Raw genomic sequence first — 15,269 nt, 5'->3', positions numbered from 1 at the left:
AGCATAAGAGTCACAGGTGAGAAGCGTGGTTCGTAGATAATAAGCCTAACATAAACAGCACGGGTCAGGCTCATGCTTCGTTTTCGTCCAAGTCTTCCTGCTCAGTTACGTGTTATTCTTTCTTCGCGTTCTCACGAAATGACTCGACGTGTGACCGACCTTGCTGTTCACTGTTGGCACGTGCCATCGGAACTTATAAGGTAAGCCAAGGGTTACCTACTTGCACGATAACGTGGTACAGCGATTATTCCTCGTAATGCTCTAATTTCACGTAAGCATTCTCGAGGATAATTCAGAATTTAATTAGAACTCCAATTACTCTCCTGTCGTTGAAGTATTAAAAGTATCAGTATCCTTCGGGATAAGTTCTTCGACGAAGAATTTCTGCAATTTAAATTAATTAGCATAGTAATATAGATACGATGCCGTGTACTTCCAAGTGAGTCAGAGCACTCTCGATGTTTATACATCTCGAAATAGTTAGTCCAATTTCGCATAACCGTTCTCGGAGATAAGTAAAGTTCAATTAGGTATCTTGAGGCATCGAAGGGTCTATGATGCTGTAGAAAAGTTGCTTTACTAATAACCAGAAAATTAGCAACCACCTGATCCACAGTTCCAATGACCATTTTTTAATTTTTCACTTAAAATTCCGCATTCGATGTCATCGCTTTGTTCGCTTGACTTTACGTATGATTAATCGTAGTATCGTAAGCGGAAAAGGGCCATAAAAGAGAAAGCGAGAGAAAGTGAGTGGGCAGGACGAAAACCAGCCGCGATGGATCCGCGAGATTTTCGGTAATCGGAGTGAGGGTAGTTTTCAAGGACAATCGGGGAAAGCGAGGGACGATCCTTTTTGACAGTGTTCTCTGGAGCTTCGTGGCCGGAAGTCGAAGCAAGTCACGAGGAGAGTCACGTAGACTCACGTAGACGTTGTTCTGTACTTAATTTTATATCGCCAATTCTCTAACCCTAAAATTCTGCATTTAATGAAAGTTCGCGTGCGCGTAAAGCATAATCAGATATACATGCGGTATTCTTGGCAGAAAATGACTTTCAGTTTACTTATTCGGTAAAATCGATCGGACTAAAGTTTTAACAATTTTTTTGATTCTTAAACGGGACCTAACACGGACAAATTTTAACTAGAGAATAACTGAGCACCAGAAGTTAACATTCTTCGTTGGAAAAGTTTCCTTTATCTCGCATCGTTGTGCAGTTTCATTAAAGAAAAAACAGGAATCGGACTGTAACTTCGAGTAACGATTTCACTCACGTGAAGTAATATCTGCAAGTAGAAAAGATCGATCCACGTGTAACTCGTTATGCTGTACGTACACGTACACTTGCATTGAAATAGAATTTTTCAGTTAGAATACTCTCTTAATATCAGGTGTACCGGAAAGTTCTGTCCCTTCCGGTTACAACGAATTTTAACAAATATGCGCATATTCATTTGACGCATATTTGGCTCTATCTTTTTATCACTGAATGTATACATACTGACCTAGCATATGAACTAAAGCGAAGATGATTCATGTTAGTATTAACCCTTAGCGAACGAATGCCGCCATACTCGCGACATTGTAAATATTCTAAAAAAATCGAATGCCGCCATAAAGGCGGCATGACGTGATGTTTCAGGAAATCTGTTAGGTTCGGTCTTCATCATGCACTCCCATTATTTTTCTGAAATTTTCAATACAGTATCCTTTTGTATGGACATATCTGTTCATATACTACCTATTATTACTGAAAGTTTCCATAAAATCCAATAAAGCGATATTAATTATGCACCTTTTCTCGCTCTGGAAATAAAGCACTTAATCTCTTAAAAATCCGTCGACCTACTGGTCATTGTTCTAGAAAAATGCGCTCGTTCGTTAAGGGTTCAGTGAGACGTGATCATGTACCCATGGCTACTGATAAAGTTCATATTTCGTACGAATTCCGACAAGGAAGAAATGCTACAGAAGCGTGTAGAAATTTATTGAAAGTGTTTCTGATAGAACACGCAGATGATGTTCTATCGAAAAATTTCAAGTGGATGATTTCAATCTTTCTGATTAGCCACGCTCTGGGCGACCATCTTTGATCGATGATACTGTCAAATTTTGGCAATATTTGGCAAGAAGTCATAAATAATGATGGCAATTATATTATTGAATAAAGTTTATTCAATGTATGAAAAATTTATTATTTTGTTTTATTCTAAAAACGGACAGAACTTTTCGGTAGACCTAATATTTTCGTGAGCCACTGTGTAACCTGATCTTACATAAATATGTGGATGAATTTGCGGATGCTCGTCCGGGATTGAATACTACATAATTCAACGATATTTCCTCTTGTTGTATTCTTTTTAAGATTCTTCTTCTTTCCTCTCCTCGCCCATCGGTCGTTTAACAATCGCGATAGGTTTAGCGTCAAACGAAATGAAAATAGCGACACTCGGATCCCCCTCGGTCGTGTGATTCTCAGCTACCCCCGAGCAATAATTCGCGAGACGTGTTTCCCATGGCGTTTGCCGCGAAAGTCACGTTACAGTTTAGACAAATGGCAGCTTTCAGAGCCGTACGCGAGCTCGAAGCTTCGTAGATGCTCGGCGGCTGTCTGGCGGAAAAAATTCGCATACCAAGCGAGCGGCATAATTCATCCGCGAAGAATTTTTGCGTCACGATGTCTGTTCGGTGCAGGGTCGTAAATAATGCACGCCTGTGCCAGTCGCGGACGAGGCCGACCGCCTGGCGTGCGACCGGATAGAATGCTGAATTACAATACTATAACCCTTTAAGCATAGTGTCCATAGTTGCGCAGGGTGGTTAAACATCGAGAGCCAACCCCCTTTGCCTCTCCGATTGCATTCGTGGCACGATCGAGCCAATCATGTGCTCGGAATTTTATTAATTAGCAGTGGGACCGTTGAATTAGTCGAAACGACTGGTTTCGGAATTTTTCCTCTCGCGATGGCGTATTCCAAGCAGACAGCCGCTTTTGGGAAAGTTGGAGCTGCTCGTTATAGAAAGTTTATCGCGGAACCGGTAAAGCTAGGCGATCTAGAAGTGACAGAAATCGGTAAAAAGAGCGCAATAGCGTTGTACACCGTTGTTTCGAGATTATTAAGTCCCCATGTACGAAAATAGGGGTAAAAGAATATCGCATTAGACAAGGATCGGCGTCTTTGGTATGCTATAAACGCTCGAAAAGTATAAAGTATATTATGGGATGGTTGAATATACACGGAGTTACCTATTTTCTTCTTTTAACAAATCAAAGCCCTTTTCAATTTTCATATTCCATACATACGTATATAGTAATTACGAATGTACGTTCGAGACAAGTTTTGCGATTTGGATAATGCAATTTATGGCCGATAATTCAAATTCGTTCAGGTTTTCGACGTAAGACCATTTTTACAATTATAGTCGTGTATAAAACTAGCTCTCGTTGAGACGTCAATTAACGAGCCAGGTGATCAAGTAATTAAGCTACCAATCTATAGGAAAGTAATCGATACGAATAATTATTCGTTTCCCTAATGACTCTGAAATTAACTCCGGAAAACGTTCGCGAAAACGGGATTGACAATTAGTATAGTACTCGCTTGCATAGACACCCGCACGAGCCGTCAAATTTGTCGAATGTTTCGTCCACTCTCTATCGGAGAGTATTTAACCGAGACTTTCTCCGCTTTCCATCGGTGTCGTTCTTCGCGGTAAAATATTTATTGTCCGTTGCACGAGAAACATCCGATTTTCCAGTTGCCCGGAAAACTCGCGAGATATCGACAGTTTCACCGTGGCTACGGACGAATACGGCGATACAAGTGCAGCGGCGTTTCTGATTTTCATTGAGCGAACATTACCCTAGATCGACATTCTACCGGTGTTCTAGACCGGAGTCCTACTTCCAGAATGCTGCGCAATCCGAAATTCCTGCAGATTTTTTCCACGATCCCCGTACTCGTGATTCTTTTCGTCAGACGGAACCGGTTCGCAAAGCGTCGTCGAGCTTGACCACGAGTTTTTGAAACCGAACCGTTCCAGACAATTTCCTCGCCGTTCTATACCCCTTTCGAATTCGATTAAGAGATGGCGGGAAACGCGTCGCGGGGAAACAACGACGAAATTTATTGCAAATATCCGGCGTGGAAACGACGAGGTTGGTTGGAGGTTTCCGGATCAGGACCGGTCCAAACGAAGCGAAACAATCCCGAGGATGGAGATCGGACGAGAGTCGGGGAAAATAATAACGCGAGAGAAATAAACGACTGGGGCAGGAAAGTGTTCCATAATCGGGATTTCGAGTGGCCGCAGGCCGTGGCATCTGCAGTTGCGAAAATCGCTCGCGAAAGTCACTCGAGCGTCGCGATAATTAAAGGGAAATTGCAGACGCGAGGCGTGCTGCTAATGTGACTATCAAATTAATCGCGGCTCGCTCGTCGTTCTCATTCTGGCCGCGTGCTTCGCGCTCGTATCACGGTTGTAACCGTCATAATTAACTAGTTAATCGCTCTTTGTACCTGCCGGTAATTATCCTATTGAGTAACGATACGATACGCTCGGGCTTCGATTTCTAGGGCGGTGAATTTTCCTTTTTATTTTCCTCTCTTTCTTCCTCTCCTCTCCCCTTTCCCCGGATGCACGAGCAAACGTTCCATCGAGGATAGGCCAGATAGGCCTGGTTCGTTGCGCAACGAGATCGCCGGCTATCTTCGGCGAGGGTCGCGCAGATAACCCCGAGATAACGTCCACCTTGACTCTGGAGAATTCGCGTCCGAGTAATTTCTCTGGCGAATCGCGCGACTTACATGGCGGCGAGCTAGCCAGCGGCGCGCACCGCCGAGATAAACGATCGTTTTTAGGACTATGAATGCGCATTAGAAGTCGGTAGCGCGTTTTAATCGCGGCCATTTTTCCTTATAGATCGCCAGGCTGCTTTTACACGCATCGCGAGAAACGCCGGGGAGAACCTTTCGAATCTTTTTACCTGCCCGCCGCTTTCTTCGCGGCCGACCCGCTTCGTGCGTCGTCGTAACAGCGGCGCTGGATATCAGCCGATGTATCGTTATAGTTATGTTATAGCGCATGGTGCACCGTATCGACGTCGTAACGTTTATAGCGGAGAACTGGCGCATCGTCGAAACGTGTATTTATCTGTTATAAATAGTAATTCGCGTATCGTTTGTCCGCCGTTAATTACCCGAGTTTGTTACAGTGTATCTCGTACTCGTTCCGTCGCGGCGCACTGATTACTATCACGGATACAAAAAGGATAAAAATGTAGTACCTCTCGGGTCACCTGTCGACCGTTTCCTAGGTGTTCTTACCGATAGTTTTCTCTCTTTATCGGGTCACGTACTAGAGTCTTTACCTTTATTCGCAACCCGTGAAACCATGTTTCCCAATTGCACATTTGGACAGGATTCCTTTGCTTCATTTATGGCAATCGGCTTCCTAAATACACGAATCTACAAATTGTATTTGCAGTCTGGAATGTCGGTTATTAACGCGATGATAGGTTCATTGATCCCTTTCTACGCGATTTCAGACGTGGTGGCCGATCAGACACCGGCTTCGTCCTTCTGGACACCCACCATTAAGACAGGCAACATCTTCACCGACGATAGCAGCAACTTCTTCCCTTCGAGTCATGGCTTGGTGCAGACCCATCCGACTGGTAATGTGTTTCGAAGTGGTTTCGGTGGAATCGACAATCTCGGTAGTCGAGGAGTGACTGTCAGACCACCAAGGACGAGGCCTCTCGATTATAGCGAGCGCGCCACGGCTGAATTGCGTCGAAATCCGTCGCTTTCCTCGCCGGACGAGTGCGCCAGAGCTTGCCGCGAGAACGAGCCGCCCAGGATATGCTACTATCACTTCACCCTTGAGTATTACACCGTCCTTGGAGCGTGAGTACCTTCTTTCTATCCAAAATCATCCGTGTCGATCACTCGTTCCCGTCGATTTATTTGCGAGCGTGTGTCGCACGCGTGACACGTGCGTGCAAATTTCTGCAATTCGCGAAATATGCCCAATAGCATCGTAATGTCTGTTTAATTAATTTCTTTTGAAAACAAAGCGTAACGAATGTCAAGACACGTCGTACTCGAGTTTCAATAAAAGACGAAGAAATATTCCAAAATTCTCAAACGCGAGTGATCCAACGCGAATGAATTAATGTTTCAGCTAAGAATAGATCGTAGAATAGAGAATAAATTATATTCGTTCGTAGAGCGTGCCAAATCTGTACCCCTAACGCCACGAACGTGGTCTGGAGCGACTGCCAGTGCGTGCTAGCAGACGGCGTGGAACGAGGCATTTTGACAGCGAATAGAATGGTACCCGGCCCCAGCATCCAAGTCTGTCAGGGCGACAAGGTCGTGGTCGACGTGGAGAACCACATCGAGGGTATGGAAGTGACCATCCATTGGCACGGAGTGTGGCAGAGAGGCTCCCAATATTACGACGGTGTACCGTTCGTGACGCAATGCCCTATTCAGGAAGGTAGCACGTTCAGGTAATTGCAAAACAATCTTGCCTCTAAAAAGTTTATTCGAGACATTCATCGCGTGCCTGTAAACAGGTACCAATGGATGGCTGGAAACGAAGGCACGCATTTCTGGCACGCTCACACAGGACTGCAGAAAATAGACGGCCTCTACGGAAGTATCGTAATACGTCAACCGCCGAGCAAAGACCCTAACAGCCACCTTTACGACTACGATCTGACTACTCATGTCGTTCTCATCAGCGACTGGTTCCATGAGAACGCGGCCGAGCGTTTCCCTGGCCGTCTAGCAGTTAACACCGGTCAAGCCCCCGAGAGCGTGTTGATCAATGGAAAAGGACAGTTCAGGGTACGAATCCCGTATCTTCTCATAGCTATTCTTCGTCTCGTTCCTTTATCCGACGAACGGATCCATCTTGGAAAAGTCTCGTCGAACGCAGTTCCTCGTCACGGTATTTACATTTCGTTGCGAATCGATCGTTTCGCGACTGCTCCGACTCATCTACCAGGTAAATAGAGTCTCGGGTGTACGCGCAATTCGCGCAGACATCTGTGAAGCCAGCTTTCACGCGCAAGTAGCTGCCATCGATTCTGCGAAACCCACTTCCACGCCGTTTTCTTCGCTACCCTGAACCTCGTTTCTTCCCAGGTGATATCTATAATATCCATAAATTAAGTCTCCTCTCCCTGTTTCCATTTCCAATCACTCTCTCCCGATCCCTGCTGCCTCGCAAAGAAACCTCGATGCCCGAAACGGAGTACTGCGGCGATCGAGCATCGTAAACAACGCGAGACACTCTAAAACTCGTTTCTGTCCGCAGGATCCCAACACCGGTTTCATGACGAACACACCCCTGGAGGTGTTCACCATAACTCCCGGTCGGCGTTATCGTTTCCGACTGATCAATTCCTTCGGATCGGTCTGTCCATCTCAGATTACGTTCGAAGGTCACTCCCTGACGGTGATCTCCACCGACGGAGAAGCAGTGCAGCCGGTCACGGTGGACACCATCATCTCGTTCTCCGGTAACGTCCCCTGGGCCCTGCGCTCCGCTCCGGTCAGAGATCCTCGCGAGTCTCGGTCGAAGGGAAAGCGCGCCGAGGCTCTATCCCCCGAGACTCTTTAATTGGCACGGTTGCGAAAGTAAATACCGACTTGGATGATTTACAGGCGAACGATACGACTTCGTAATAAATGCGGATCAACCGGTCGGCGCGTATTGGATTCAAGTTCGTGCTCTCGGCGAGTGCGGTATCCCGCGTGCACAACAGCTAGGCATACTGCGGTACGCCCGTGGACCATATCAGCCAACCACCACGGCGCCCACTTACGATTTTGGTCTTCCACAGGGTGTCGTAAGTATACGGCAGTTCTTGCTTCCTATTAGCCATTTTAATATCCCAAACGCCGGTTCCGAAAGGAAATTCCCGATACTTTCGTTGCTCGTTAATTACCACGCTCTCCAAGCGGCCATGCTAGCTACCCGAACCGAATTGCATTAGTGTCTCTATTTGTCTCTATTCATCGCAGTTCGTCATTTCTCGGCCCTTTTTTCGATCGTTGCTTTTAAGGAACGGTAGAATCGACTCGATGCCGGAGAGTAATGTCTGGTTTTTTCATTGCAAAAGGTGTCTGGCATAATGATCGCCGTGCTTTTTCAGACACCTGTAATAAGGCGACGAAAAAGTGTCGCGAATAGAGGTTAGCTAGCGGAGGAATGATAAATGGTCATACAATTAACCCGATTTTTTGTCAGGCACTGTATATATCTTTATTTAAACTTGCTACGTGTCCGAATATTTTGGCAAAGTTAAATTTTATTATTATATAGTTTATCGTTTATAATTCAAAAGTTGTGGGTGATTACGTAAAATTTGTATCTATGGACTGTGATGAGTAGTTTCTCGTATTTCAAGGAAAATTGAGCGAGTCAGTGATAATGTTTCAATTGATGAAAATGTGCACCGATTTCTTAAAGTGTCCAAATATTAATTAGGTAATATCGAGACAAATTTAACGATGCTGTATGAGACTCTTTTACATGTTCTTGTGTAATCTTTCAAGAAAGTAACGCGAAACGTAACAACTTTCTTCATTAATACGCAAGTCGAAGATGTTATATCATTCGTATCCAATGATACTTACAAGCTCACTTACAATTAATTGCATCTGTTGTTGTTAATACGTGTTTCGATTCCCATTAAACGCTTTTTGAATTCAAAATATCGATCAATTACACAACATATTACATGCGCCAGTAATTACGAAAGTGTCTCAATCAAAAATCGGAATAAAACGATTTTATTACGTGTATTCGTTTATATCGCGGTGATGTAAAACCATTTCTGCAAAATAGCAGCAAACTGATCTGCTAGATCGAGTTTCCAATTTTGATATAATTAATGTTCTGACTCACGATGATGACATTCAGATTTTTAGAACTTTAAATATTTCGAAACGAAGCATACGTAACGTAGACTACTTTTGCAATCATCGTATATACGTATATCAAACTAATTTCTTAAAATTTAATTAAATAAAAGCTAATTTTATCATCACGGTTACTGTAATTTGTCATAGCTTCCCGCCGATTTTTGTTCGAACAAAGCTATTTATTTTCTGTATCGATATGCAGTCTTGAACCCGGGTAAAAGATCCGTAAAACGAGACACGTTCGTAACAAGCTTGCAGGGTTAAACGAGCTACGATTAAAAAAGAAAAAGAAAGCGCAGAAAAATTCGCGACGGTTGTTACGACGAACACCCCGCAAGTACCAGTATATAAGGTAGTAAAAAACTAGTCAGCTACAGGTAACGCAGAAACCGGCGAATTGCTTGTTACCACTGGCGGATAAGGAGACTGAATTTTTTCCTCTCACTGACGAATGCACCCTCTGTTCCAGGTACTGAACCCCTTGGACGCGATTTGCAATCGTCAACGGGAGGACGCGATTTGCGTGAGCCAGCTGAAGAACTCCCGACAGATCGACCAAGGAATTCTGCAGCAGCGTCCTGACGTGAAAATATTCTTGCCGTTCCGCTTCCTATTCTACAGGCCAGAGGAGGTGTTCCAGCCGCAAACGTATAATCGGTTCTTGGGTAAGCGCACGGTCGATTTCAAAATCACGGCTGCTTCATAGGAAACGGCCGCTGGTTTCGAAGAATAGCTTCTTTTTCCTGTCCTCTGTCGCAAGCATTCATTACCATCGAATCCATTAAATCGGAATTCAAACGCGCTCCAGCCGCGTTTATCATTTCACCTTGTGCTCCCCACAGTCGCCCCGACCGGAGATCACGTAATCTCTCTCGTCGATGAAATCTCGTTCACATTTCCGCCGGCGCCTCCGCTTTCGCAAATCGACGACATCCCGCCTGAGCAGTTCTGCAACGGTGACAACAGGCCAGCTGACTGCGGCGCCAACTGCATGTGCACCCATCAAGTTGATATCCCGCACAACGCGGTCGTCGAAGTGGTGCTCGTAGATGAAGGTACGATTTTTCTCTTCCATATATCGTATTTTCATGTACCCTTACAGGGTGCAGAGAAGGGCGAGAAGAAAAGAGTCGGAGACGTGTAATGGGTTGTGGATGTATAACAGGTAACAAGAGGAGCGAGAGATGCATGAATATCGATTCTACGATTGATCCTCCTTGACGGAACATAGACTCGTTTGTTAACGTTCTACGGTTTGGAATTATTTTTAAAAATAATTTTTCGTGGCTTCACGATTACTGTCATAGCCTAGTGCAACAGGTCTGCAGACATTTGACGACATTTTGATAATTCTTTTTTAATATTATCAGGCATGAAACTGCAAGGAATCGATGTACGTATCGATTCTTTGTTGACAGCCGTAACCCGGTACGTTTCTAAATCAATTCCTCGGTTTATATTCAGCGGGTTGGAAAGAAATTCACTCGAGATATCGAATACTCGTCATAAAAGTCGATTTTACGAGGAAAGAAGGGATTCTGGAAGATTTATTAGGCGTTTATCTACGCTTTCTTCTCCTCTTGGCGTACACCACGCGTCATCGACCCCTTTTCTTCCACCCGTTGCGTAAATTACGTTTTACTTCGGAAACGGTAATTTTCTAAATTATTTTGTCTAATGGTTCACAGTACAACAACCGAATTTGTCGCATCCCTTCCATCTACACGGATACGCCTTCAACGTGATCGGTATCGGTCGCTCTCCCGACAAGAACGTGAAGAAGATCAATCTGAAACACGCGTTGGATCTCGACAAGAGGGGTCTTCTGAATCGACAGTTCAATTTGCCACCTGCCAAGGACACTATTGCCGTTCCGAACAACGGCTACGTCATTTTCCGGTTCCGCGCAGACAATCCAGGTGAGCAAAATTGCGCAACGAGCTGACTCTTCTTCTTCGTGTTGAAAAAGGGAATAAAGAGAAGGCAGCGAGCCGATCGTCGTTCCTTACCTGTTACCCACGATCGTTTCTCCTTTTTCAGGATACTGGTTGTTCCACTGTCACTTCCTCTTCCACATACTCATCGGAATGAACCTGATTCTGCACGTGGGGACGCACGCGGATCTGCCACCAGTGCCGCCAAACTTCCCTAGATGCGGGGACCATCTACCACCCATCACACCCCCGTCGTTGACACTAGACTCGTTTCACTGATGCATCCTGAGGAGAGTCAGCGATCAGAGGCGGTCCAAAGCATACACGATATTTTTAGCGTATTCCTGTAAAGTAGTCAGTATGCTGTAGCGAATCTATTTCAGAAATCTTCCTCTCGTCGGGGGTCGTTCGTCGGGGTGCGTTCTACGTGAGAGAGACCCAACAAGAAAAAGAGAAAAAAGTGGACAAAGAGTGCGAGGAAGAGAGAAAAAGTGAAAGAGTGCGAATGAGAGAGAGAGAGAGAGAGAGAGAGTCGAAGAGAGTCGCGGTGTTCCTACGTGCCGGAGGAAAGATCAGCGAAGAACCGATACCGCTTTTGGTGCCGCAATAGCGATCGTTCCCTCGAGAGGCGATAACGACTTGCACGCTGGCAAACAGCCGATATTTATTACGTCCTAGATGCTTTACTCGGCCACTTTTGCGCGGATCAACCTCCTCCGAATCGGACGATTTCACCTAATCAACGTGATTTGGTCGAGAAGACGAGGCGAACGAGGAACGCGACGCCGGCGAACACGGCGCAAAGCATCCGGCGAGCTGTCGCATGGACGCGCGAATGTCGCTAACATTTGTAACTGTGTAAATAATGTAGAAATAGTCGTTAAACGCTATAACGAGACATTAACGTGGGAGTGTCGGGGAGCAAAATGGCGCGCGGAGGAATCTGCGAAGACAATGCGTACCGCGGAGACCTTTCACCGTGATACGGTCCGGGATCCGGTGATCATTAGAGAAACGCTGTTTAAGGAAACCCGTATCCGTTTCGATGCCAGATGATCGCGGCTGCCGGGCATAAGCGAAGTGGCGCGACGCGAACGACGGAACGCTTCGCTGGATCGAGTCCAGGTTCCTAAAGTGGCCTTTTAGTTAGGGAGGAAGTTCGTGCCTGCAAAACTACAGGCGCGTTGGCTTTCGTTCTTGTCCTTGTCAGCATTTCAAGTAGTGCAATTAGGGTATCTTACAGTGCAGTTAAAGGTAAACTTCTTAGCTATTACCTAATATGTGGAGGAAAATGAAAAACACAAAAAATATCCGTAGATGATTAGTGTCAAGGAAGACGGGAGTGGTGCAAAGAGATTCGCGACGTGGCCGTGCTTGTAAAAGGCCGCGTCGTATTTTCCTTTTATTTTTCGCTAACCTTTTTCCCATTTATCTTTTAGAGAGATCGACGATGTATTATTTCATTCGCTATTTATTTGCTCAGCGCGAAATTTCGACGTCACCTCGCGCACCTGGTTCCCTCCGAGTCTGACAGGAGGCGAGCCGCCTATTGGCCTAATCGCGAACATCGAATCCTCGAATCGATACTCGATCAGCTATACATCGATATCGGGTATACCTGTCGTATACCTTCTATTATACATGTTCGTCACCATTTTCCAAACCGAGAATCGACATTGATTGCGAGAGTAAATCACTCGTGTACTTTCTACGTCTATCCACGGTGCCTCCATTTTCTCTATTCTTTTCTTCCCCTGTTCCTTCCTTTTTTCTTCGATTCTATCATGAGATCGGGGAATACATTGTTAAAACAGTTACTCTCAACTCACGATTACGACGCTTGATGACCGCTGAGCGATCGTGGCTCGATGCAGCTGCACTTCGCTGCTCTCGCTCACCACGAACGCACGTGCACCGTGTCACGATGCTCGCGTTTTTGTAGATAAAACCATTCTATTTCGCTTCGCTAAATACACTCGACGGACCATTAAAACACGAAATACTCAATCGCGGCGATGCGTAGTCACCACGAAGGGTTAACGAGGTGAACGTTGCCAGCATAGACAACGCAGCGTCGCCTTTCTCGCGACCGCGACGCGTATCGTTTGCGTGGAACAGAGTGTTCCTGGCGTTGTCACGATTCGCCACGGAACCGTCGTAATTTATTTCGCGTAATTTACGGCGAAGGAAGAGGTTAGAGCTGCGTTCCAGCAGCAACCGCGAACCGGCGATATTCTCTTCGGCATCGTTGAAAGATGAAACGCGTACGTGGATCGTCCTCCGAGCTGGATCCTCCGTGGATCCTGTGCTCCGGGATCTTACAGATCTTGCGCTTTAATTGGACAGCCTTGTATTTCCCAGAGACCAACTCGTCGCAGCTGTTCCGTGTGTTTCACCTGTTAATAGGTTCCCCAGGGCGTTATCGAAGCGATCGATATTTATTCCCGAGGATTTACTCGCGGATTTTAACCCGACGTTCGCAGTGAAAGAGTATTGATTTATCAGTTTCCAGACGTTCCATCGATCATAGTTCTTCAACGTCCCATCATCGCGTGTCGCTTTCGTTACGAATTCTCTTTTCCCTTTTTAATTTCTAACTTATTTATAACACGCTTTCGGCGAATCGTCTGCGATCTACGGACAGACCTTCGCGAGAGTACCGATCGGGGATCCTCGCTGAATTCCATCGTCCTTCCATGGCAAACCCGTGACAACGGCGTCGTTTGTACTTGACCAGAGTCGTCTACTAATCGCAGAGTCGGTGTTCGCGATGGCGATTATTTATGTAACGAAACGCCTAAAGAGATCCTGCGGTCATCGTCCACAAGGAGCGATGAGATTTTGTGTTTTCTGTACAGGTAGTATTTAAGCGAGTAATTCGCGTATACACCGTTGTCGGATAAAGATGTACATTTGATAATAAATTTGTTTTTAAAAGCTCTAGACTATCCTGGCCGCACGAGGACGAACAAAAACCCTAATAGGTCCCGTTGCACGCCGCGCAGGATCGCTTCGTTCTTTTATCGCGCTGCAACGCGACAAGACGTTGACCCAACTTTCTTAAAAACCGGGGACAACGACCATGCAAGAAACTAGAATACTGTTATCGTTTACGTTAACAAGTTCCGTGTTAAATGAAGTTGCAAAACTAGCGGTACCCGGACTCACTCAATTAAGCCAGAAGAAAACAGTACGCTTAACCCGGACACGTGATCCTTTCCGAATAATTAACGGCTTAACAACGAACGAATGAAACGTTCTACGGTTCTTTCATCGAAACCATTACCTCTAACGTCGATTAAAAATATCGAACACGACGGGACCGAGCAGCAGCCTGTGCTCGTCGGCTCGGGTTAGGATTAATGGAACGTATGCAAATTCTCCTTACGTTGCGCGTAGCCCTTACTTCGTCGCATGGGAGAAGCAACGAGCAATTTACAATTTTTCTTCTCTTTTCTACGAACTTCGAATAGACGGAAGAAATCGAATCGACGTGGCTTCTTATTTTTTAAAACAATTTCTTGGGTATTTTCATACACCGAAGTGGAAGAATTTTCTGTCTTGCCAGGTTTAGACGAACGAACAGTAAATATCGATATTTTTGTATTTAGCAGATGTGCTAAAAATATTTCTTCCGATTCTTTCGAGTGTGAAGCGGTATTTACTAACCTTTCTCTGTGAAACTAAATTCGTTCTACATTCGCACGATTTCTTTGACCGCGAAGCAATTTGGATTTATTTGGAAAATTGCGAAAATTATAGCATTCGCTATCTTCATCTCGCGTCAGATATTTTCAACGGTATTCCCAACGGTGTTGTTTATTTATTTCTTTATTTATTCGAGTCTATTTTCACCAGGTGAATTCGGACAGCAAAAATGGTGGATCGTCTAGGACTTTCTAATTTTAAATGCGTTTCCTGCAGTCTCCGTCGTACCTGTGTCCAGCGAGCGTCCTCGCCGAGGTATTTAGTATGACAAAGCGAATAATGCGCGCGCGTCTTTACGTGACAAGACGTATTCATGAACGACTGGTATGCAGCACACCCTAACAGCCAGGGTCGCACACTTTTACCGATAATTTCATCTTGCGAACGCGCACAGATTTAATTACGGAATAACTGCACCTCGGATATTTCAAAACGGCTGATTCTCCTCGCAAAGTAGTCGAGTCACGCGATCCACCTTTCGTTCCGGCGTTCATTCGCTTTTACCACGATTAAGCTACGTTTAAACAGAAAGGAAATTCAACCTGCTCGAGCATCCACTATGTTTCTATCAACGAAAATGAAATTAAATCGGTTGCCCGTGGCAGGTTCGTCGGTTGGCTTCTGAAATCGTCGGCAGAGCGGAAGTTTCGATGGGTCCGGGTAGAATAAACGGTGAGCAGAGA

At 45.3% G+C, this 15,269-nt stretch overlaps 1 protein-coding gene across 1 annotated transcript in view; it reads left to right on the top strand.

Annotated features, from left to right (window-relative positions):
• The window catches only part of LOC108547965 (laccase-1), a 48,496-nt gene extending 37,157 nt beyond the window's left edge, over positions 1-11,339 (top strand). Inside the window, exons 2-10 of the mRNA XM_017900705.1 lie at positions 5,551-5,911; positions 6,235-6,519; positions 6,586-6,859; positions 7,332-7,536; positions 7,682-7,866; positions 9,414-9,609; positions 9,787-9,999; positions 10,633-10,863; positions 10,985-11,339. Coding sequence (XP_017756194.1) covers positions 5,551-5,911; positions 6,235-6,519; positions 6,586-6,859; positions 7,332-7,536; positions 7,682-7,866; positions 9,414-9,609; positions 9,787-9,999; positions 10,633-10,863; positions 10,985-11,157 — 2,123 coding nt within the window. The 3' untranslated portion in view covers positions 11,158-11,339. The remainder of the gene's footprint in view (positions 1-5,550; positions 5,912-6,234; positions 6,520-6,585; positions 6,860-7,331; positions 7,537-7,681; positions 7,867-9,413; positions 9,610-9,786; positions 10,000-10,632; positions 10,864-10,984) is intronic.
• The last annotated feature ends 3,930 nt before the right edge of the window (positions 11,340-15,269 follow it).

The sequence above is a fragment of the Eufriesea mexicana genome, unplaced genomic scaffold (assembly GCF_001483705.2).
Source record: "Eufriesea mexicana isolate 0111107269 unplaced genomic scaffold, ASM148370v2 scaffold1312, whole genome shotgun sequence".
Lineage (NCBI taxonomy): Eukaryota > Metazoa > Arthropoda > Insecta > Hymenoptera > Apidae > Eufriesea > Eufriesea mexicana.
This window is presented reverse-complemented; position numbering and strand designations above follow the sequence as displayed.